Source organism: Brassica oleracea, chromosome C5 (assembly GCF_000695525.1).
Source record: "Brassica oleracea var. oleracea cultivar TO1000 chromosome C5, BOL, whole genome shotgun sequence".
Classification (NCBI taxonomy): domain Eukaryota; kingdom Viridiplantae; phylum Streptophyta; class Magnoliopsida; order Brassicales; family Brassicaceae; genus Brassica; species Brassica oleracea.
This window is the reverse complement of record NC_027752.1, coordinates 43,313,863-43,335,020: the sequence shown is the minus strand read 5'-3', so window position 1 is coordinate 43,335,020 and position 21,158 is coordinate 43,313,863. Positions and strand designations below refer to the sequence as shown.

General features: G+C 37.7%; 5 protein-coding genes across 5 annotated transcripts; 3 read left to right on the top strand and 2 right to left on the bottom strand.

Moving 5' to 3' along the window:
* The first annotated feature begins 7,901 nt into the window (after positions 1–7,901).
* LOC106296116 (oxysterol-binding protein-related protein 3B) lies at positions 7,902–10,418 on the top strand. Its single transcript, XM_013732174.1, has 10 exons — positions 7,902–8,145; positions 8,373–8,466; positions 8,548–8,664; positions 8,749–8,821; positions 8,926–9,044; positions 9,141–9,262; positions 9,333–9,509; positions 9,593–9,737; positions 9,818–9,996; positions 10,077–10,418. Exons 1-10 carry the CDS (start codon positions 8,045–8,047, stop codon positions 10,312–10,314), a joined length of 1,365 nt encoding a protein of 454 aa, XP_013587628.1. The 5' UTR covers positions 7,902–8,044; the 3' UTR covers positions 10,315–10,418.
* LOC106296117 (UPF0161 protein At3g09310) lies at positions 10,279–11,140 on the bottom strand. The gene is made up of 3 exons (XM_013732176.1): positions 10,936–11,140; positions 10,796–10,858; positions 10,279–10,689 (listed from the first exon to the last, which is right to left on the bottom strand). Exons 1-3 carry the CDS (start codon positions 11,126–11,128, stop codon positions 10,442–10,444), a joined length of 504 nt encoding a protein of 167 aa, XP_013587630.1. The 5' UTR covers positions 11,129–11,140; the 3' UTR covers positions 10,279–10,441.
* Positions 11,141–11,398: 258 nt separating this feature from the next.
* Positions 11,399–12,187, top strand: LOC106343917 (high-light-induced protein, chloroplastic-like). The gene is made up of 3 exons (XM_013783277.1): positions 11,399–11,656; positions 11,778–11,900; positions 11,986–12,187. The coding sequence occupies exons 1-3, from the start codon at positions 11,498–11,500 to the stop codon at positions 12,052–12,054; spliced, it is 351 nt and encodes a 116-aa protein (XP_013638731.1). The 5' UTR covers positions 11,399–11,497; the 3' UTR covers positions 12,055–12,187.
* On the bottom strand, positions 12,170–14,296 carry LOC106343916 (probable protein S-acyltransferase 16). The gene is made up of 7 exons (XM_013783276.1): positions 13,864–14,296; positions 13,417–13,509; positions 13,222–13,323; positions 13,061–13,138; positions 12,878–12,976; positions 12,706–12,801; positions 12,170–12,629 (listed from the first exon to the last, which is right to left on the bottom strand). The coding sequence occupies exons 1-7, from the start codon at positions 14,137–14,139 to the stop codon at positions 12,513–12,515; spliced, it is 861 nt and encodes a 286-aa protein (XP_013638730.1). The 5' UTR covers positions 14,140–14,296; the 3' UTR covers positions 12,170–12,512.
* Positions 14,297–16,238: 1,942 nt separating this feature from the next.
* On the top strand, positions 16,239–18,260 carry LOC106343202 (hsp70 nucleotide exchange factor fes1-like). Its single transcript, XM_013782353.1, has 6 exons — positions 16,239–16,514; positions 16,797–16,939; positions 17,022–17,072; positions 17,150–17,371; positions 17,441–17,543; positions 17,633–18,260. Exons 1-6 carry the CDS (start codon positions 16,429–16,431, stop codon positions 18,129–18,131), a joined length of 1,104 nt encoding a protein of 367 aa, XP_013637807.1. The 5' UTR covers positions 16,239–16,428; the 3' UTR covers positions 18,132–18,260.
* The last annotated feature ends 2,898 nt before the right edge of the window (positions 18,261–21,158 follow it).

The following is a 21,158-nucleotide window of genomic DNA, read 5'->3' as shown; positions in this document are numbered from 1 at the left end:
CCCAATAATCCGACCCAACCCAATCCGGATCCCTAGACCCCCAAATCTCTCCTTCTTCTCCAACATCATTTTTTACGTTCTTCATCTCCATTTTTTCATCACCATTTCTTAAAAATCAAACTCAAACTCAAACTTAAGTGCCATTCATCTAATCCCTTCCATATTATTCTGTTTTCATTTACTTCATCCGGATTCACAACTTTCAAAAAGCCCAGATTTTAAATCTCCATTTTAACAAATTTCTCCATTCCATAATCAAAATCAAAATAAAAAAAAAACTCTTCAACCCTTACGAATTTTCGTTCTTATCTCAAATCGATCAATTCTTCATCATTCCCAATCCATTTTCTCTCATATAAAATCGAATCTCACTTTTAAATACAAAATTTTTGACAATGAAGAACGCAAAGTGCTACTAGTACACATAGTACAACTGAAACTAGTATAACTAGTACAACTACAATGAGTATAACTAGTATAATTAGAACAACTATAACTAGTACAATTTTATAACGGTTTTTGTTTTCAGCGAATAATGTTATAGAAGAGGATAATGTAGAACCAAAATGTTTGTCTAATTATGCCATGCATGAATTTTTCAATATATGTTAAAATTTTGCTTTATATAATATGTATTTGAATAATTAGTTGTTTTACCAGTTGAACTAGTTGTACTATTTACTGAAAAAATCATTTATATCCTTTTGCTCTCGAAACCAAAGAAGACAATTGTCAAACCGAAAAATGTTGCAATAGCAAAGGATTAGAAGAATATATTCCAGAAGATGACACAAAAAACATCAAGAGTTCAAAATGATGTATAAGCATTCATGTTTGGTGTTTGGATTACGATTATAATAGTCTGACTGATACAACTGGTTTAACTACAATAATAGTATTACTAGTTTAATTGTGGCAACATTTGAGTTGCGTTGTTTTAAACACTTACCAATTTGGCCAGCTGATTATTTTTTCATATGTAGTACTAAATTAAATATTTAAATTTCAGAACTTGAATAGTTGTCCTAGTTATACCAATATTAATAATGTGTTCAACCCCAATGTTTAAAATATGATACACATTTAAAACGTGGTGAACATTTAAAACAATATTAAATAAAATAACAAGTAGTTATACCAGTTTACTAGTTGTACCTTCTGTACATAGTTGTAGTAGTTTTTGAGTTGTACCAATTTGTGCATAGTTGTACTTTGACGGTGAAATCAAAAAATATTAGTTGTACCATATAATAAATATATTTACCTCAGTTGTACCACTTATTTATGTGTACATAGCTTTGCCCAGTTACAATGAAATCATCAATTTCGTAAAAATATATTTCATGTATGTTTTCCATAAATTATGTAAACAAACAAGTTAAAAAAGTATAAGGTAGATCATGTAAACTTATGTGATGGTGTAAGAATTGCTAAAAATAAAAAAAAAAAAAAAATCATTAAAAATAAGGAATCTATTTAAACAGTTACCAGTTTGGTTATTTGATTATTTTTACATATGGAATACCGAATTGATTTTGTCAATTTCTGAGATGTCAAAGTTGTACCAGTTGTACCAGTATTTTCACATTATAACTTTGTAAATATATTTTTGATGTTTATTTTTCATAATAATATGGTCAATCTAATTAACAAACCTTAAAAGTATAAGGTATCTTATGTAAAATTGATAGTGTAATTTAATAATTTAACAATAATTGAAGAACCTCAGAAAAATAGATGAAATTTTATCATCATATGTAAAAAATGATTTAATAGTTGAGTTAATTATAGTAGCTGCAAATTGTACACGAATTATAACATTTATATACTAGTTATACCAGTTATATTATTTTTAACATGTATAGTTGTATGAGTTATACTAGTTGTACCTAGTCGAATGAGAGAATAAAATAATGAAAATCGTGTGGCTGTGAGTTATTTATGCGTCAGATTAAAGAGGGAGAGATGAGATAGAATGAGAGATCTGTGAAAACGTGTGGCCAAGATTAAAATATAGAAAAGATGATCAATGGCTCTGGTTGAAGTTTCATTAATGACACTTTTGTAAATATAACATTCCTCTTTCCTCCTCTTAATCCGACGGTTCTGATTTATACAAAGATTATAGAATCCGATGGTTCATATTATCCATTCATTAAGGGTAAAATGGTAGTTCACAATCACTTGGTCCATACAGATTTTTTTTGGATGGGTGAGACTTGTTTTTGGCCTTTTGGTCCATTTCAGATTTTAGTCATGTATGTATATTGGATTTTCTAGAAATGGAGCCTCTAAAAAATGGGGGCCTAAGACAAATGTTTCAATGGGCTTGGCCCAGAACCGGCCCTGACAATGCCTACACAGTTCATCATCACAACTCTAACTTTATAACCATAAAAAACTTGAAAAACAATAATCAACCCAAAACGCAAAATTCACAACTACAATAATCCTATCAAATATTGAGACGAAATAATAACTCTTTCCAAATACCCCTAGTTTAGTACAAAAGAATAGTGGATGGAACATTCGTCGGATTTTATTCCGATGGAGAATAACATTGAAGTATTTAGTGCAACTCTCAATCTTATCACCTGTCATGCAAAGCAGTCTACTTGATCTAGACATAAAGGAATTATCGTATGATCGTATCCATCGTAATATAATTTGACCGGTGGCCTCAATACTGGCTGAAACAGAACACAGTCATTAGGAATAGAGGTCGAATCTTTCGAGATTCTTTAACTTTCCCTGTTCTCTGATGTCTTGTATCGGCTTTGGTTTAGGCCTTCGAGATTTTACTAATTGACTAAGTTTTGTAAGCAGGTTCAGATTCCTTTATAAACTCTCAACGTGAAGCTCTTCTCCTTTGAAAGTATCGGTAACGATTCATCTCCTTATTCTCCATTCTTAATTGTGTGGATCTGTTAATAAACTCATGCTTGTCTGGTTCAAATAACTTCCTTTGTCTCACCTAAATAATTTCCTTGTCAAATTAAAGTTTGTATCAGATGGACTATCAGTAGGCCTTGGGCTTGAACTATGTAACTTTTAGTACTCTTTTGTTTTTGGTTTGTTTTGATAGAAGCCCAATTAATAAAAGAAAAACATTATAATCTATTTTTTCGTACCAAAACATTATAATATATAATCTTCCTTTTACATTTTTCCTACTGAAATGCATTAAAATGTATGATTGTTTATGTCATTTAGCTCATTGAGTTCCTCGAAAGAAGTAGACATAGCACACAAAATAGTGGAATTAAAGAAGTGAAACTCTAGAAGACGATTAAGTTATAAGTGTATGATCACTATAATTTCTTAAGAGAATCTCTCATCATTTTTTTATGAATTTTCAACTTATAAATACAAACGAAGTTTTATTATTATTTTAAAAGTCGATTTACAAAAAAAAAAAAATTGAGAATTCCACCTACAAAAAAATCCTTAAATAAATAGATTTCTAAAAAGTATATAATATTGTAGATATCTAATAACATATGAAATTCCTCACTTCATTAGTAACACAAGAGCAGTTTGTCACTATCTTAGTTGACTAAGATAGTAATATATGCAGAAATTTTTTGTTCTTGCTATCAAATGTTGATTCTCAAGTGAGAAATGTATACAATTAATTTGAAGAAAAATTATCATGGTTAATAAATTTTTTTGAAACCAACTAATGAACACTCATATATCTAAAAGGCCGATTATTAATATGTATTGGAACCTGGGGAGTTAAAGACCTGCGACCAGCAACAAATAAATTAGTCTTTTCCAGCTGCTGATAGAACATGGTTTATTTGAGACCCATATCAAAATATCAGCATCAACATGGCAGGAGGTTAGTGAAACTCTCCTGGTTGTGGAATGGCATAAGGTGGTCTGGTTTAAAGGAAGGATACCCAAGCATGCTTTTCTTGTTGTAGAGTTGTAAACTGGGCGAATCCATGTCCATTAGCCCATATCCATTTGTCCATTTATTGTTTGCGGACAGAGAGTTATCATGTCCATTAAGAACCATGTCCATTAAGGACCATACCCACTAACACCCATATTTTTATGGACTGCCATGGGGTCCATAATGACCATATAAGAAATTTTAAATTTTAATTTAAATTACATATACAAGTTCATAAAATTAAAATTCATCCATAAATTCAAAAGTACAACAATACATAAGTTCATAAGTACAACAATTCCACTCTTGGTGGGAAAAATCGATTTTGCGGTTTTGGCGGAAAAACTCGATTTTGCAGTTTTGACGGGAAAACTCGATTTTGCAGTTTTGGCGGAAAAACTCATTTTTGCGGTTTTGGCGGAAAACTAGATTTTCTGATTTTGGCAGAGAAACTCGATTTTTCGGTTTTGCCTTGGGGTACATAATGACCATATAAGAAAATTTTAATTTATAAGCCTATAATTACATATACAAGTTCATAAAATTAAAATTCATCCATAAATTCATAAGTATAATAATACATAAGTTCATAAGTACAACAATTTCGGTTTTGGCGAGAAAAATTGATTTTGCGGTTTTGGCTGGAAAACTCGATTTTCCGGTTTTGCCGGGAAAATTTGATTTTGCGTTTTGAAGAAAAACTCAATTTTGCGGTTCTGACAGAAAAACTCGATTTTCTGGTTCTGGCGGAAAAATTTGATATCAAAATTTAAGCGAAAAAATCGATTTTACGATTTTAGCGGAAAAACTTAAATTTTAGAAACCCTAGGTTTTGTGACCATTGGACAGTCCACGTCCATAAAGCCCAAAACCAACAAATACCATTTTCTTAATGGTCTTCCACATTTTGTCCAATAAAAACCAATGGAAAAAATGGGTTTGTCCATATTAAGCCCGTTTGTATATGGACATGGGCAACCATTGGACGGCCCACCCATTTGACACCTCTATCTCGTTGGGTGCTAGCTCGTGTTAGACTTCATGTCCCATTAGAGTGTCCGCTAAAGCTCAACCAACATGGAATCTAGGCAGCATCCTTTCTTTGATTGTGCCTTCAGCTCAGATGTTTGGATTTTCTTCTACTCAAGGCTCCATCTATTACATCCTTCCTTGCTTGATGATGGTATCATCAGATGGTTGAAAGACCACCATCTAGAGACTCCATCATTGTGCTTATTGTGAGACTGGCTTTCCAAGCTTGTATCTATGGTATTTGGAGAGAAAGGAACTCAAGGCTTCCCTCTCAAGTTTCTAGATATCCTATCTCGGGAGCAAAGGAATCTGCCTTCAACGGTAACCTATCTATCAAATTGGTATCTTCATTTTGTCTATTTTCTTGCTATTGTTAGCTTATTTTGTCGTGTGTGATTCGAGCTGTTGGTGCTATAATCTTGCGGGATATATGTAATTGTTTTTCCTTTTTAGTGAAAAAAAAATATCAGCACCAAACAAGCAGAGTGTAACAGTTGGAAATTTTCCATTGCTTCGAAACCTTGTAAACTATTTTTTGTTGTTGATATTATGATGCACTGGAGGTAAGATTAAGCCTCAAACCACCCCCTCCCAAAAAAAAGTTCCCTATATATACAAACTAAACAAATCAATAATTGTGAAAAGAATCAGTTCAAATAATGATCCGAGGGAAGATCTCTTTAGTATATAAAACACAACAAGAATAAACAAGAAAAGGCAGTCAAAAGAAGTAGAATATCTTTTGTCTAGAAAAAAGCATAATCCTAAGTTCTCATCATTGGCTCATAGATAACAAAGAACCTTTCTCTAAGACCATGATTAATCCGGAGTTCTTAAAACGAGGTTCTTAGGCCATCTTTATCCCTAAGAAATTCATTTGGGTTTTTTAGGTTTTCTTTTTCTAAAAAAAAAAAAAAAAATTTAAAAAGTAAACCAATCGCGGATCGTCACGAGTCAGTAGGACCCGTGAACAGTGTAAGAAACTCACTAAAATCGGTTCTTAATTAGTAGTTTTTGTAACCGATCCTTAAGGGTTTTGTGGGAGTCCACGCACTAAGAACCTCACTAAGGATCCCGGATAATCATGCTCTTAGCGGAAGTAAAAGAAACTGTTTCTTAACTTTTAACTAAAAAAGTTAAGAACCAGAATCCACATTTTCTGTTCATTTATTTCACTAAAAAGGGCAAATCACCGTGGAGATGAAGACAGCATAATCTCCTAATGAATGAATCATACACTGATTCCATTGTTATTATGTGTATATATCAAAAGGAAAATAAATCTTGAAACATCAAACTCTGGAATCCATCTACTACAAATGGGTACGTATAGCACAATTTCTCTATTGAAGCTCTATGCATGTAAAGTCGTTTGAGTTGAACATCTAAGATTCCAAAATGTTCATGATAAATATGTAAATTAATACATGGATTGGATCAGCCGTCGGGTCATGATGATGAATAGAGTTAGATGGCAAAACATGAACCTGCCCGCGGGCCCGGTCCGTTTGAACTTGCTGCGGGGCGGGATTGGTTACTAAGATTCAGGCCCGAATTTTTAGCGGGCCTCGCGGGTTGAGCTTGTGCGGGATTGGACCAGAAGCGGGATGGGCTCGGTGTGTACCGCGGGACCCGCGGGGATCCGCAAAGACATATTCACTTTGAGTCTTCAAGCTCTCACCAAAAAAACAACCTGAGAGAAATGGCGATTAGAAAGCCGATCTCTTATGGCTTCTCCTCTTCTTTGATCCGTCACAAAAACTTCGATCCACGAAAACAACTTCTCCATGCATGTTCTTCATCTTCTCGTTTGATCAATGTAGAGTCTCTTCTCTGTTTCATCTTCTTTCTTTTCTTTTGAACCACAATTCAAGAACTATGGGCCTTTTCGTCACTTGGATTTTGTTTTGGTGTTCATTTACATTACTTGGATTTGGTTATTTGGATTTGTCATCGTTACTTCATGCCATTCTTATGCATACCGTGGTGTTAATCTTAATGACTATATTATGCATACACGTGGTGTTATAACCTCTTGGGTGTTATGAGTTTAAAATTTTAGAACAAGTTTCTAAACTTCTAACCAAACAAGTTTATAAACTTCAATAACTTCAATCGTTTCTATATAATTTATAAAAGGTCACCACCATACGCATCAAACCAAACAAGTTTCTAAACTTCAATAACTTCAATCGTTTCTAATCTATGCATACACATCGAGTGTTGGCCATTCTCTTATTTACGTACTTCTGAATCACTAATATGATTTCTTCTTGAGTGGATGATGTGTGCTTTCGATACGATTCTCAATCCTTTGGCTGAGCATCATTGTGTTTAACTGATTCATAGGACTTATGTTGTGTTCTCATCTCTATTCGTCTCTCCTTCTTGCAGGTGCTATGCTCAGGTTAGAGATGGCGGGACGGGACACAGCGGGTCGGTACAGGGACGGGACGGGACACAGCGGGTCGGTACAGTCCAATTGCCATCACTAGCGCATGTGTTGATGAAGATCGAATCCCGCGGGCCTGTACCGCCAAGACTTGTGCAAGTCGCGGGTCGGGATTGGGCAGCACATCTAGAGACCGCATCCCGCGCGGACCTGTACCGCCAAGACTTGTGCAAGTCGCGGGTCGGGATTGGGCAGCACATCTAGAGACCGCATCCCGCGCGGACCTGTACCGCCAAGACCCGCATTGATCGTGTACCGCGGCGGGGCGGGACAAGGAGGGTCGGTACAACCCAATTGCCATCTCTAAATAGAGTTATATGCTTAAACCAACTTAGATTTATATCTGCGACCGTGATATAATGCATTCTGGTGACGCCATCAATGACGAATAATTCGTAACCAACAACAACTTTAGCCGAACCAGTTCGGTCTAATGTTTGAATTAATTTCGATTCTTCTAAATTGAACCGGTTTGATCAATGTTAAATTTGAAACAAGTGCCAACGAAGGCCAGCACAAGCACCCATCCTAATTCCTCTGCATCGTCTCCATCATTGAGGAATCTGTTTCCTGTTTAGATTCCGAGGGACGCCTCTCTCCTTTTCTCGAGTTTTTTTCTTCGCCGGAGCTCGTAGTGTGGTGTCCCACGGCGGAGAGAGATGGCTCCCAACGATCCTAAAAACAGCGGCGGCGGTTTCTTCGCTTCTCTTGCTTCCTCGATCTCCAATTTGGGATCGGCCATGACCAAATCAGTTAACGGGTGAGGTTTTTTGAGATCCCTTTTCGTTAAACCCGGATCCGCCACTCAGCTAGATTCGTAATGCTAACATCAATTTTGGGTTTGAATCTGGAAACTTTTTGGTTTCGGTGTCTCCTATGTTCAGATCTTCGTAGATTTTGTTGTAATTGAGTTTGGGTTTACGTAAAGTTTAGACCTTTGTGGATTAAGCTTAATGGGTTTTGTTGTGTGTTTGATTTGATGCTCAGTTTGGTTGGTTATGAGGGACTTGAAGTTATTAACCCTGAAGGAAGTACAGAGGATGCAGCTGAGGAAGCAAACAGAGGAAGGTGGAAGCAAGAGGTGTATATATAGATATACTCTGTTTCACACTTCTTGTTGCCACCAACTGTTGATCTAATGACCTTTGAACACAATGCTCAGGATCGAGATGGTTATTGGAAGATGATGCAGAAATACATAGGATCTGATGTCACATCTATGGTGACACTGCCTGTGATTATTTTTGAACCTATGACAATGCTCCAGAAAATGGCCGAGGTTTGAGCTCATGACAACACCTGAGTTTTGTTCCTATCTTGTAATCCGATGATGATTGATGATATGTGCTCTGTTTCTTGACAGTTGATGGAATATTCGCATCTATTAGACATGGCAGAAAAAACCGATGACCCTTATATGCGCATGGTGTATGCCTGTAAGAACATCTCTTCCCTTTCTTGATTTATGCTATGATCAGTGTCTCTTCATTTAGTTCATGTGTCCTGTGTGGCTGAATCGTAAGAATTGACCTTTTAACAGCATCATGGGCTATCTCTGTGTACTATGCTTTCCAACGTACCTGGAAACCGTTTAATCCAATCCTCGGAGAGACTTATGAGATGGCTAATTACAATGGTGTTAACTTCATCTCTGAACAGGTCAGAGCCATTTCTTTTTAAAAAACAATTTTGAACGACTCAATGTTTAGCTGCCAACTTCTCCCAGATTATTGACACCAATAATATTGTTCTCAGGTCAGCCATCACCCTCCAATGAGCGCTGGCCATGCTGAAAATGAGCATTTCACTTATGACTGTACTTCAAAACTGAAAACAAAGTTTCTGGGCAATTCCATTGACGTTTACCCAGTAGGAAGGTAATTCTCCAAAGAATTCTTCATTTGTTCATTGATCCTAAACCTTAAATGCGATGGATCTGTGGTGCAGGACACGGGTGACACTTAAAAGAGACGGAGTGGTTCTTGACTTGGTACCTCCTCTAACCAAAGTTCACAACCTAATCTTTGGACGAACTTGGGTGGACTCTCCTGGGGAAATGATCATGACTAACCTGACCACAGGTGATAAAGTCGTGCTTTACTTCCAACCATGCGGCTGGTTTGGGTAAGTTCCCTTCACAGCAACCTCATCTTCTTCTTTTTTCCCCATTATAAGCTCAAAGGAATGTGCATGTACTGTCTCAACAGATCTGGTCGATATGAAGTGGACGGATATGTCTACAACGCCTCTGAGGAGCCCAAGATACTCATGACCGGTAAATGGAACGAGTCCATGAGTTATCAGCAGTGTGACGGTGAAGGTGAACCTCTCCCAGGCACCGAACTGAAGGAGGTTGACAATTTCTCTCCACCGTCATCAATTCAATTCTCTTTCCAAAATTCTCACTCTGACGACATGTCTTTTGTTCTTAGGTCTGGAAACTCGCTGATGTTCCAAAGGATGACAAGTACCAATACACGCACTTTGCTCACAAGATCAACAGCTTTGACACTGCCCCGAAAAAGCTGTTGCCCTCTGATTCACGGTTACGCCCTGACAGATACGCGCTAGAGATGGGCGACATGTCCAAATCCGGCAATGAGAAGAGCAGGTATGGTCACAAAACACTTGTTCTTTAGGATCTGAAAGTGAAGGTGAGCTAATACTCATCCCATATCTTGTTTTATACAGCTTGGAAGAGAGGCAGAGAGCTGAAAAGAGAACCCGCGAAGAGAAAGGTCAAAGCTTTACTCCCAAGTGGTTTGATATAACTGAAGAAGTCACTCCTACACCATGGGGGGATCTTGAAGTTTACCAGTTCAACGGAAAGTATTCAGAACATAGGGAAGCTGCGGATAGCTCTGAAGACAACACCGACCCTAAGTCAATCCAGTTCAACCCATGGCAATTTCAAGATTTGTCTACTTAATGAATCGCTCCAAAATATCAAATATTTTTGATTACAAATGTTGTAATTCTTAATTCTCTCCTAGTTACAACAAACTATGCTAGCTTTTCTTAAAGTTTACAACTTCTATTGCTCTTTTATATTTCATTCAAATCTCTCTTTCATCCTCGTTGCTATAACTATCTTCTTCTTCTGCTGCCTGGGGAGTGATCTTACTCTCACCAAACCATCTTGGAGGATCGAATCCAGATCCACCAAGAGGATTGCAGCGGCAGAGACGCCAAGTGGTGAGAACAGTGCCTTTGAGAACTCCATATTTTTTGTAAGCTTCCATAGAATACTCGCTGCAAGTTGGAACGTAACGGCAGCTTCTAGGTAACACCGGCGATATCTCCCCTGTTTTCACCGGTAAAGGCCATTACTAACGATCCATGAAACACTCGTACACAAGAAAACAAAACCCTGTTGAGGAAATGCAAAGTAGAGTTTTTATTTGGGTTACTCTTGTAGAATCTCAGCATTGCTAAAGCTGCTTTGACTCCCACACTCTCCTGCTCTTCACCATCTGAACCCAACCAATTAGTCCAACACATAAAAAAGAAAGGGAGAAACTTTATAATTGAGATAGGGAAGGAGAGAGACCTTGAGGAGATTCAGGGACTGGACTCGAAGGCGTCGATTTGGCAGATAAGCAACGGAGATGGTGCTTGTTTGTCTGAGTAAGATGATTAAAGCTCAGGCGAGACTTATTGAATTTCAAGTGAAGTTTAGGAGGATTAAAGTTTTCAGAGAAGTGGGTTGCATAAGGATGATGAACAGACACGACAACCGCCATTAAAACAGAACACACTCTCTTTCTCTCAATCCTCTGTTCTCCTCTTTGTATGCTATAAAACGACGACGTTCGAGATGAGCCCATTAACACATGGGCCTTGAGTAATAAAATACAATTGGATTGGCTTACTAATAGCTCAAAGGCTTTAGTGTGTCATAAAATTTACGAAATATTATTTTTACTGTATATTTGAAGTTTGCTACGGACAGTCGCATAGTGTGTCGGAATCCTACTTGTGGCGCGAAGAATATGACACGTTGCAGATTTTGTACGGACGAAATGCATCTGAACTAAACGGAGCACATCCACAAAAACCAAGACTCATCTTCCTCCCTCGTCTTTCTCTCCTTCGCCTCCAAAGAAAAAAAAATGGCGAGCTCGCTTCTCACCTCGACGCCACTGTCCTCATCTTTCTTACCTATTCCTCGGAAGCTGTTTGTTCATGGACATTGTCTGAGCCAAAGAACTCTCGGGTATGGCCGGAAGCAATCGTCTCTCTGTGTTCGTGCCGCAAAACTCCCTCAAGGGGTATGTAAATTGTTGTCTCTTACACACCTTTTGACATATAAAATTTAAAGCTTCAATGTCTTTCTTCTTCGTTTAACGATTCCTTTTCTTGTGTTAACTTGTATTTTTTTTGGTTGGGAAGGTGATAGTGCCAAAAGTGGAACCCAAGTTCGAACCAGCGTTTCTGGGATTCACATTTACAGCTGAGATATGGAACTCTAGAGCTTGTATGATTGGTCTCATCGGAACTTTCATTGTTGAGCTGGTGAGTTCAAACTGTTATTGAAGTGATATGCTTATAGACAAAAGAGATTAGCTTAACAAATGTTTTTTTTTCTCTTTTCTTTCAGATTTTGAACAAAGGAATACTTCAAATCATTGGTGTTGATGTTGGAAAGGGGCTTGATCTTCCTCTCTAATTTTGCCATTCTTCTTCTTTACAAGCTTCTTTTTCTTATTTCTTATGGAATTCAACAATCTAAGAGCTTTCTTACAAGTTATTAAGTTTTCAGCATTGCATATAAACACATACTGTGAGAACTGTTCTGATTCTGATAAGAGATTATAAAAAGCCTTTAATAATCTTACAAAGATGTATCTTTTCACCTGTTAATTGTTATGTATAATTCTGAGTTCTGTATCCACAAACCTAACTCACTTCTCCTTTGAGGAATCCAAATTAAAAAAAATAAACAGTGGAAATAACTGACCTAACTGGCATCATAATTTCACAAACAGATGTTCTTGATCAAGCAGCCTCTTGGTTTTGAGCTGAGGCAACTAAAACGCCTGCGGAGGGACGAGCCAGAGTACTGTGAAGTTGTAAATCTGCTGCCTTACTCACCAAAAATTTGGGAATATATGATTTGGATCACGGCTAAGGTTTTGATTCAGATGAAACGGGGACGGAGTCAAAAGCTGTACGGAAACGCAGACCGGAACCGATGTGCCTTGATGTAGGGCAGAGCCAAGAAAGTACGTTCGGACCCAAAATCTAAAAGAAGAAACAAAGATTAAAACCTTTTAACTGATACTTAACCATCTAAGGAAGATAAAAGAAATATTTATACCAAGGTCAGGTTTTCATATGGGCCTATGTCATATGGATGCTTATAGACTTGCCCACCTTTCTCTGCTAACCACATAGCTCTTACCCCTTCGTGGTACTGCTCAAAATTTACGCAACGTGTATTAGCAGATGGAAAGAAAAAAAAAACTAGGAATAGAAAGAAAAAGAACAACCTCGATGGTTGTTTTGTTCTGTAAGCTGAGGTAAATGTGCCACACGAGAAGAACACCTAACGCTATGCTCAATGAGATGAGAACAAAAGCTGATAATACCTGAGATTTAACAAAAACATAAACATTCGAAGGGAGAATGATAGTTGCTGGTAGTTTTCGAAGCAAATTGAAATAATCATTTACGTATATAGTTCTTAGATAGCTTCCCATTTCTTCGTCTTCATCTTGAGATTCAACAGTAAGGCTTCCCACAAGCAAAACCTATGAATATATACATATAAGGCTCATATACTAAGGGGAATATAGAGATATACGTTGAAACTAACAGAGGTTAGGAGATGTACTAGAGAGTATACGCATGCAGTCACCGCATAGACAACAAATACGAAGAAGACCTTGTAGTTAGTGTGTCCTACGCAGTTGTTGATCCAAATACAATGGTGGTCCTACAAATCACAATACAACTGATTCACCACAAATATCACAAAGGTTTTGGCGAGTTTGATGTTAATTTTGGCAAGTGTTGAGTAAGAAAATACCATTCTAAGCACACATCTTTTGCAAACTCGGCAATGGTGAGCTCGCGGAGGTTTGAAATGTGAACACTTTTGGCAATATCTCAAATCTCCTCCCTGCAAATAACTAACCAACGTAAGCAGTGAGACAAAAAAAAAATTCACAAATGAACTTTTATCAGAAAGAGCTAAGAACACAGTTTCAAGAGAGTCCCAGAAAAGCCTAAAACATATCTCACATATAGAATCTCAAAGCCTCAACCTTTAAGGTCATAATCAGAAGCTAGCTACAAATCTAATTAGCTTGAAAAGCTTGCCTCACACAAGACATGGCTACATGTAATGATTCCTAAGTTAGGAACAACTCTGATAGCTTGAAAGTTCTCTTCCAAGCCAACAACATATCTCAACCTAATGTCAAGGATGAAGGATCATAACTTTGAGAGAGTAAGAGAGGCATAAAGAGTTGACCTTTCGCTTAATCTCGTGAACCGGACTCTCCTGATCTTCAACATCTGGCATGTAACTGGGTGGAACCCGACCCGGATCCCTGAAAACCGCGATGGAGTAGCTGTACACACACATCAGAGCCAAGGCGGTGAACGCGGCGGCGTTAGCGATTCCGGGAGAGGAAGTGAGGCTGAACCACCGATCGATGAAAGTGAAAACCGTTGAGAAATAGACGAAACCGATCACCATCATCACCACCGCGACGGGGAGAGAGAACCCGACTCCTTTCCGTTTCATCTTGTTTTCTACTCCTCCGGCTAACAACAACGTTTGGAGGGTTAAGACGAAGCTCCGGCTTAGGAACAACGGTGTCTCGGCTAATGGATTCTTTTTTTAATTTTTCCTTCTCGATTATTGTTGTTGGAGTATGTCTGAAGCTGTCGATGGTTTTGGAGATGTGTCATGTCTTTAACTCGAAGCGCTCCCACTAACTGAAATGACCCTTTTATTCTTACACTATCTCGGATTTCACCCCTTGTTTTTATTTAACCATCAAAGGTCCCTATTAACATTCTTAATTATGGGGATGTATATGTTTCAAATATGAATTTGAAATGAGGCTTCCAATATTTTTTTTTTTAAAATTGTGTTTTCTAAACTTTCTATCCTTCGTACGTAATATTATAAAAAAATTCTACTTAATTTTATTTTATATAATAATAAAATTCTACTTGGAAGCATATGGGATTAACATTCTGAAAATCTTGAACACTTACAATTTATATGTTTTATCCGCATAAAATAATAAAATAGAGAAAATACACGTGTCTATGGGAGTGTGTCGCTTTTTGACGAATTAAACAAAGACAAGACGAATCCCTATACAATAACTATAACTAATATGTATTTTTAGGTGAAATCGGTGAGCCAAAAAAATACAAATATATATATATATATTTTATGTATCAATGCATGTTTTTTTGATTAAATATATTAATGTCATGTATTAATGTCGTGTTCAACATATAATAATCATAACATGAATTTTGATTGTCTACTGTGTTTTAGTCATCAACCAAAAAGTTTTTGAATTATAGGTGCGTAAGCAATTAAAATAAATAATAAAAGATGATAAATATGCCCAAAATTTATACATAAGAAAATCAGTCGATCATAATACATAACAAGTGTAACCGGATTTGAACTATGCAACATTTATATTTTTGATATGATGTTACTTCCACATTGCAGTTTTTTTAATAAGAAATACAGCAGCCCCACTTATTAGGCTCGCATAGATCATGAATGTTGCAATGAAAATCATGAGATGGTTCAAGTTCATATCTCTCATACAATAGAGCATCACAGTCACCATTCATGTAAGAGTTTTGTTTTCCTATACAACATGGTTAAAGCAAAAAAATTGTCTCATATGCGGTGAGTGACACTTGTCAGACTTTCCAAAATGTCAGGGGGGCATGCTGAGTAAGTTCTAACCCACATTAGCTTGTGCAGGCAAAATCTGTGATATCCATGACTTTGTCGACTTATTTTCACTCACGATCATGACCTTGGTCTAGGAGTAAGTAAAATAGGCGAGGTAAGGTTCCAAGGATTCGTCGACCCAAAGACAAGCTTCTTGCACGGTGAAAACAACAAGACCTCTTCCTCCTGGCCTACCAAACTCATCCCATGTCCCAATGAATGAATCAAGATGGAGTTTATGCTCTTCCATCGTCTTTCTCGTGATCGAAATCATCTTCAGCATCCTGTTACAAACTCTTTCCCACGAGAACTCAAGAGGAAAGTCATTTTCGTCAATCTCTTCTTCTTTGAGAAACTCATCCCTGATATATGCCATATATCTATCTGCAAGGACTTTCTCCGCTCTCCTTATCCGATGCGCTCTCCAAGGATCCATGACGGCGATGGCGAGGTAGTCAGGTAGACAACGGCGATCTTCTTTCTTCGCGAACGAGTTCGGAAGAGTGAGAGAGAGATGGGAAACAAAATGTGTTTTTTTTTCACATTGCATTATTATATATGAATCAATATAAATCCAATGCAAAATCTTTAATTTATCCACACAAACTCTTTAATATTATTCACACGTTAGCGAAGATGTTAAAAAAAAAATAGCATCTTCACTGGTGTGTGATCTGACTACCTAGATTTAATCATTTAACACATTGACTAATGTCTAAGTTGTGGTATGAATTTGTTTTATGGTTGGGATTGAAATAAGCATAGGTTATTTGGATAAGAGGGCTCTCTCATCCTTAACGTAACAGGCCTACAAAAGCCCAATATAGTTGTATTTGGGCTCAATCTTCAAAGCCCCATAACGTTAAAATTGTCTTTACTTTTGTATCGGCCTTCTCTTCAGAGCTCGACGAGGTTTAAAGATAATTCAGAATGTGGTAGCAGCTTCGCGAATAATCCTCTGGTCGTTTATAAAAACAAAACCACCGATAAGCCGTCTCTTCCTCTTCATTATTACAAACGAAAAGACACAAAAGCTTCGATCTTTCTTGTAGTTTCTCTCTCTCATCTTCTGTTCCAAGTTTTTCTTTTTGCGGCTCTTCAATGGCGAAAGACGGACCCAATTGGGATGGATTGCTTAAATGGAGTCTTTCTCACGCCGACGGTACTCGACCAACTCGCCAGTTGAGGTACGGACCTCACTTTCTAGCTTCTTAGGCTCTGTCTCTGTCGTTTGTCCGAGACTAGATTAGGATGCTTGCTTGGTGGGTTGTTATAGATTTGGTTTTCACTTGAGAAAGATCATTCCTTTGAGTGATTCTAAAGATGGGCCTGTGTAAAGTAACCAGTATCGATTCGATTAGACACAGTTATCGATTCGTGCAGCTTATGTAGGTGAAAGGGTATCTCTTTTCTTGCTCTGTATATTTTTTTAGTGTTTGTAGTTGATTGAGTTGTTTTTGGTGAGACAGCGAGGAGGATAGGAAGTGGTTTATGGAGGCTATGCAGTCACGGACACTAGATGTAGTCAAACGCATGAAGGAGATCACGTTAGTTTTGCAAACACCTGAGCAGGTTTTGGTGGAACATGGAGTAACACCTGATGATATTGAAGGTGAATTTATTCGACCTTATCATATAGTTTCTTCCTGGCTTATCTTGTGCGGGTGCTGATTTGTTTTTTAATGTTATGGTAGATTTGCTGGATGAGTTGCAGGAGCACGTTGAATCAATCGACATGGCTAATGGTAAACTAGTTTGCTCTTCTTACTTCGGAACTTTGGTTAGCTCAGATTTGAGTATTGGTTTACTTACTGTTGTGTAGATCTTCATTCAATTGGGGGCTTGGTTCCTCTCCTCGGGTTTCTCAAGAACTCTCATGCTAATATTCGAGCCAAAGCTGCTGATGTGGTAAGCACGATAGTTCAGAACAATCCTCGAAGTCAGGAGTTGGTTATGGAAGCTAATGGTTTGGAGTCATTGCTATCAAACTTCACCTCCGACGCAGATGTTCATGCTCGAACTCAAGCTCTCAGCGCAATATCATGTAAGCATGCTCTGGTGGTTTATAGTAAAGATTGAAACATATACTAAAGACTACATGTATCTTATGTAGCTTTGATTCGCCATAACAAACCTGGAGTCACTGCTTTCAAGCTTGCTAATGGTTACGCTGGGCTAAGAGATGCTATGGCGTCTGATAGTGTGAGATTTCAAAGGTAATCCACTCAAATTCTCTTACTCGTTACGTCCTACAAGTACTTCAAACCTCTTTGGATTCTTGAGTTGTTCTGTTTAAATATCTCAGGAAAGCCTTAAACTTGTTGCAATATCTTCTCCAAGAGGATGATTCAGACCGCAGCATCGCCGCTGGACTCGGCTTCCCCCGAGTGATGATGCATCTGGCGTCTAGCGACGACGCAGAGACAAGAGAAGCTGCTCTCCGCGGATTACTCGAGCTTGCAAGAGAGAAAAACGACGGGAGTGGAAGCAGCAGCATAGAGAAAGGCGATGAGAAGTTGAGGCAGCTGCTAGAAGAGAGGATCGAAGGGATCAGCTTGATGTCACAAGAGGATCGAAGAACAGTTAAAGAAGAGAGACAGCTCGTGGATTCACTGTGGAGGGTTTGCTACAACGAGCCTTCCTCTCTGAGGGAGAAAGGGCTTCTTGTGCTTCCGGGTGAAGACGAGTTGCCTCCTGATGTGGCGAGCAAGCTCTTCGAGCCTCCTCTCAGAGCTTCTGCGGCAAATCGTAACGCCACTGAGAAGAAAGAAGAGCCTATCAAACTACTTGGACCCGCACCATAAGAGTGCTATAATACTTTATGCTTTTGTTTGTTCTTGTAACGTTTCAAAGTTTTCAGAAAAGATTTATAGACTTCAATGTGAAAGGATCAATGTTTACGTGATATATAATCACTTTCTATTTTTTGATTATTAATCAAACTAAAAGTCACGAGACATATTTCAGGCGGACATTGTGCATATATCTGAAACAACTCTAACCAAACGGTTGATGGAGTGCGAGTCTAGAAGTTTAAATGTGAATATATCTGAACGGTTGATGAAGTATGAGTCTAGAAGTTTAAACGTGAGTTTAGTTTGTTGAAATTGTTCTCTAACTGTGTTCGTATAATCTGATAGATCGATAGTCTTGGAGGTTTTATGGAATGTTTTGGAGTATATTTTTTTTCTTTCTAATTCTCTTTAGGGTGTTCTTGTTTGCATCTTCGAATATGGAACATGAAATGAAAAAAGAGACAGCACTTCGTCCTTGTCTCAGTCAAAGAGGTTCTTGTTATGTGCATCTTCACTCCTACATCTCTAATCTCTTTCAATTCTTGTTACAGGTGTTGTTGTTTTTTTTTAATTGAAAAAGGGCATTTGTTGCATTGTTTATTTCTAATTAATTTAAGAATAATCAATAAGATAAGGGCAAAGCTGATTTATACTTGACATCTTGTAGGAATCAAGCACTGTAAACACTCTCTGGTTTATCTTATTCTGAATTGATTGAAAAGGCCAGTTTGGATTAATTGCTCGGTATAAATTACTAGAATAAACCGGCCGAGTGAGAGAGAATAGGTTACTAGATATGGTAAAAAAGAAGAGACGAGTAACGGTTGAGAAAGAGCTAATTGAAAAAAAAAAAAAAAAATTTTGGGTATGAATGTAACCAAGAGAAGGAAGAAGAACACATTCTTTTAAAAAATTAGCATGAGGAATATTTTAGAGTCTTAACTTGAATTCAAAAAAAAAAAAAAACCTTTCTAGGCCCATGGACAATACCTTTGTTATTTGGGCTAGTTTCTTGCTTGGACATCCTTCTATGTATATTGAGATCCTTCTATTTTTAACTTACGACTCTATTTTCCATTTCAAAAGGTGTAAAGAATTATAAACGTAGAGCTTTCCACGTGAGAAGATGGAAAATGATGAAGACTACTATGATTGTGCTAGACGCGAGGTCTTGCGTTTCTATTTTTAGGATGTTCATAATCTTTTAACTTGTCTAGACACTAATAGAGAGTTATGATGCTGGTTCGTGGAGTTGAGTTTAATGGGGTTTGTTTTCTTGTATTGGAAGGAATCAGAACATGATGAAGATAACCTCTGAAATTGAATTCATTTGGATTATTAGTACATATTTCTCTGGAACCAAAAAAATTGATTTGGATACCAAACCCATGTAAACCAGTTCCGTTTTTTTTTTGTCGAAAGACACCTTTTCCCCTATCATATCAGATGGAAATATAAAATCGAAACATAAATAAAAGACCAGGCCGGTTAATTCAAACCAGATTGATTCACTTAACCATAATTAACAAACCTATATATAATGATTTCTTAGAGCAGGTTTAACCATGTATCTTACTGGTGTATCTTAGTGTAATTAAGATTAAAAATAAATAAGAAAGCATGATTTTAGGAAGACACGCCTCCTAATTAGGAGAAAAAAGATATGTATATTGTTGGACACATGTCAAACCGTGAGTGGGTAGAGGAGAAAGTGAAGCGGTCTCGCCTCTTTCTCTCCGTCTCTCTTCTCTCCTTCTCTGGTTTCTCTCTGCTATGGGCGATTTTCATTTCTCTCTATCGACGGCAACTTCTCCTCCGATCGGTGGCTCTCTGGTTTCTGTCTCTCTCTCGGTGGCTCTCGGTTTCTCTCTCTCTCGATGGCTGTCGTCGGCTACCTCTCTTTCGGTGTCTCTCTCGACTCTTCTCTGGTTTCTCTCTCTCGACTCTTCTCTGGTTTCTCTCTCTCGATGGCGACTTCTCTTTCCATCGGTGGATCTCTGGTTTCTCTCTCTCTCTCTCTCTCTCTCTCTCTCTCTCTCTCTCTCTCTCTCTCTCTCTCGGTGGCTCTTCCCTTGACGGCGACAGAACTCCCTCTCGGTGTCTCTCCTCGAACGTAAAACCACTCTCTGGTTTCTCTCTCTCGACGACGACTTCTCTTTCCATCGGTGGATCTCTGGTTTCTCTCTCTCTCTCGGTGGCTCTTCCCTCGACGACGATAGAACTCCCTCTTGGTGTCTCTCCTCGAAGGTAAAGCCATTGTTGTGTTCTTCAATTATGCATGTATTTAGATTATGCATGTTCTTCTTCTGATCAATTTTGCATGTTTTTTTATTTGTTTGCCTTTTCGATTATGTATCTCGGTTGGTCTCAAGCACGACGGCGAGGGATGGACAACTATCTCGGTGGCTCTCCTCCGATCGAAAGGTAAAGCTTCTGATTCATGTTGTTCGATTTTGAAGATTTTGATTTGTTTGTGGTGTTCGATTCTGTCGATAGATTCTATATGTTCTGTGTTAGGATGGATGGATTAATTTCGAATTGTTTGTTGCAAGTTGATTTAAAATGTGTCTTGATTTATTTTATCTTCCTATCTTTGTTTGGTCAGATGGATGTATGAATTTTAAAGTTGGTTTGCAATGCGAATGATGAAGGGAATTAACCAAGTGCAAGGTCTGCAACAAGCCCTTCAAGGTCATGTGAATTAATGCAATACAGGTTAGCAATTACTCTTTGTTCTGTCTCTCTTGTGTGTTATGGTAACTGAATTGATTTAGCTTCTGCTTTGAATCGAACCGAGTGTAATTAATGTTATGGTTAGCTTTAGTTAATGGTTAGGTAGAAATGAATGGTGTAATGATGAATGTGTTAGCTAGATGTCAACTCGGTTTGATTGCGTGTTCAATGCTTAGATAGTTCTCTTCAATCTATAAAAAAATATTCATCATCCTCTTCTTTGAATTCATTTCAAACCGTGTTTCCTCCTCTCACTTCCTCACTCTTTCCTTCTCCTCTATCTTTCTTGAGCGTGTTTTGGAG

What these genes read in the sequence shown, in the direction of transcription:
- LOC106296117 (XM_013732176.1), bottom strand. Translation starts at nt 11,128, where the DNA reads ATGGCGGTTGTCGTGTCTGTTCATCATCCTTATGCAACCCACTTCTCT. An exon ending in AGTCCCTGAATCTCCTCAAG is followed by an intron (nt 10,859 to 10,935) that starts GTCTCTCTCCTT and finishes GGTTGGGTTCAG; the next exon opens with ATGGTGAAGAGCAGGAGAGT. An exon ending in AATGCTGAGATTCTACAAGA is followed by an intron (nt 10,690 to 10,795) that starts GTAACCCAAATA and finishes CGGTGAAAACAG; the next exon opens with GGGAGATATCGCCGGTGTTA.
- LOC106296116 (XM_013732174.1), top strand. Translation starts at nt 8,045, where the DNA reads ATGGCTCCCAACGATCCTAAAAACAGCGGCGGCGGTTTCTTCGCTTCT. An exon ending in ATGACCAAATCAGTTAACGG is followed by an intron (nt 8,146 to 8,372) that starts GTGAGGTTTTTT and finishes TTTGATGCTCAG; the next exon opens with TTTGGTTGGTTATGAGGGAC. An exon ending in GACGTTTACCCAGTAGGAAG is followed by an intron (nt 9,263 to 9,332) that starts GTAATTCTCCAA and finishes TCTGTGGTGCAG; the next exon opens with GACACGGGTGACACTTAAAA.
- LOC106343917 (XM_013783277.1), top strand. Translation starts at nt 11,498, where the DNA reads ATGGCGAGCTCGCTTCTCACCTCGACGCCACTGTCCTCATCTTTCTTA. An exon ending in CCGCAAAACTCCCTCAAGGG is followed by an intron (nt 11,657 to 11,777) that starts GTATGTAAATTG and finishes TTGGTTGGGAAG; the next exon opens with GTGATAGTGCCAAAAGTGGA. An exon ending in GAACTTTCATTGTTGAGCTG is followed by an intron (nt 11,901 to 11,985) that starts GTGAGTTCAAAC and finishes CTTTTCTTTCAG; the next exon opens with ATTTTGAACAAAGGAATACT.
- LOC106343202 (XM_013782353.1), top strand. Translation starts at nt 16,429, where the DNA reads ATGGCGAAAGACGGACCCAATTGGGATGGATTGCTTAAATGGAGTCTT. An exon ending in CGACCAACTCGCCAGTTGAG is followed by an intron (nt 16,515 to 16,796) that starts GTACGGACCTCA and finishes TTGGTGAGACAG; the next exon opens with CGAGGAGGATAGGAAGTGGT. An exon ending in AGCTCTCAGCGCAATATCAT is followed by an intron (nt 17,372 to 17,440) that starts GTAAGCATGCTC and finishes TATCTTATGTAG; the next exon opens with CTTTGATTCGCCATAACAAA.
- LOC106343916 (XM_013783276.1), bottom strand. Translation starts at nt 14,139, where the DNA reads ATGAAACGGAAAGGAGTCGGGTTCTCTCTCCCCGTCGCGGTGGTGATG. An exon ending in AAAGATGTGTGCTTAGAATG is followed by an intron (nt 13,324 to 13,416) that starts GTATTTTCTTAC and finishes TGTGATTTGTAG; the next exon opens with GACCACCATTGTATTTGGAT. An exon ending in AGAACAAAACAACCATCGAG is followed by an intron (nt 12,802 to 12,877) that starts GTTGTTCTTTTT and finishes AATTTTGAGCAG; the next exon opens with TACCACGAAGGGGTAAGAGC.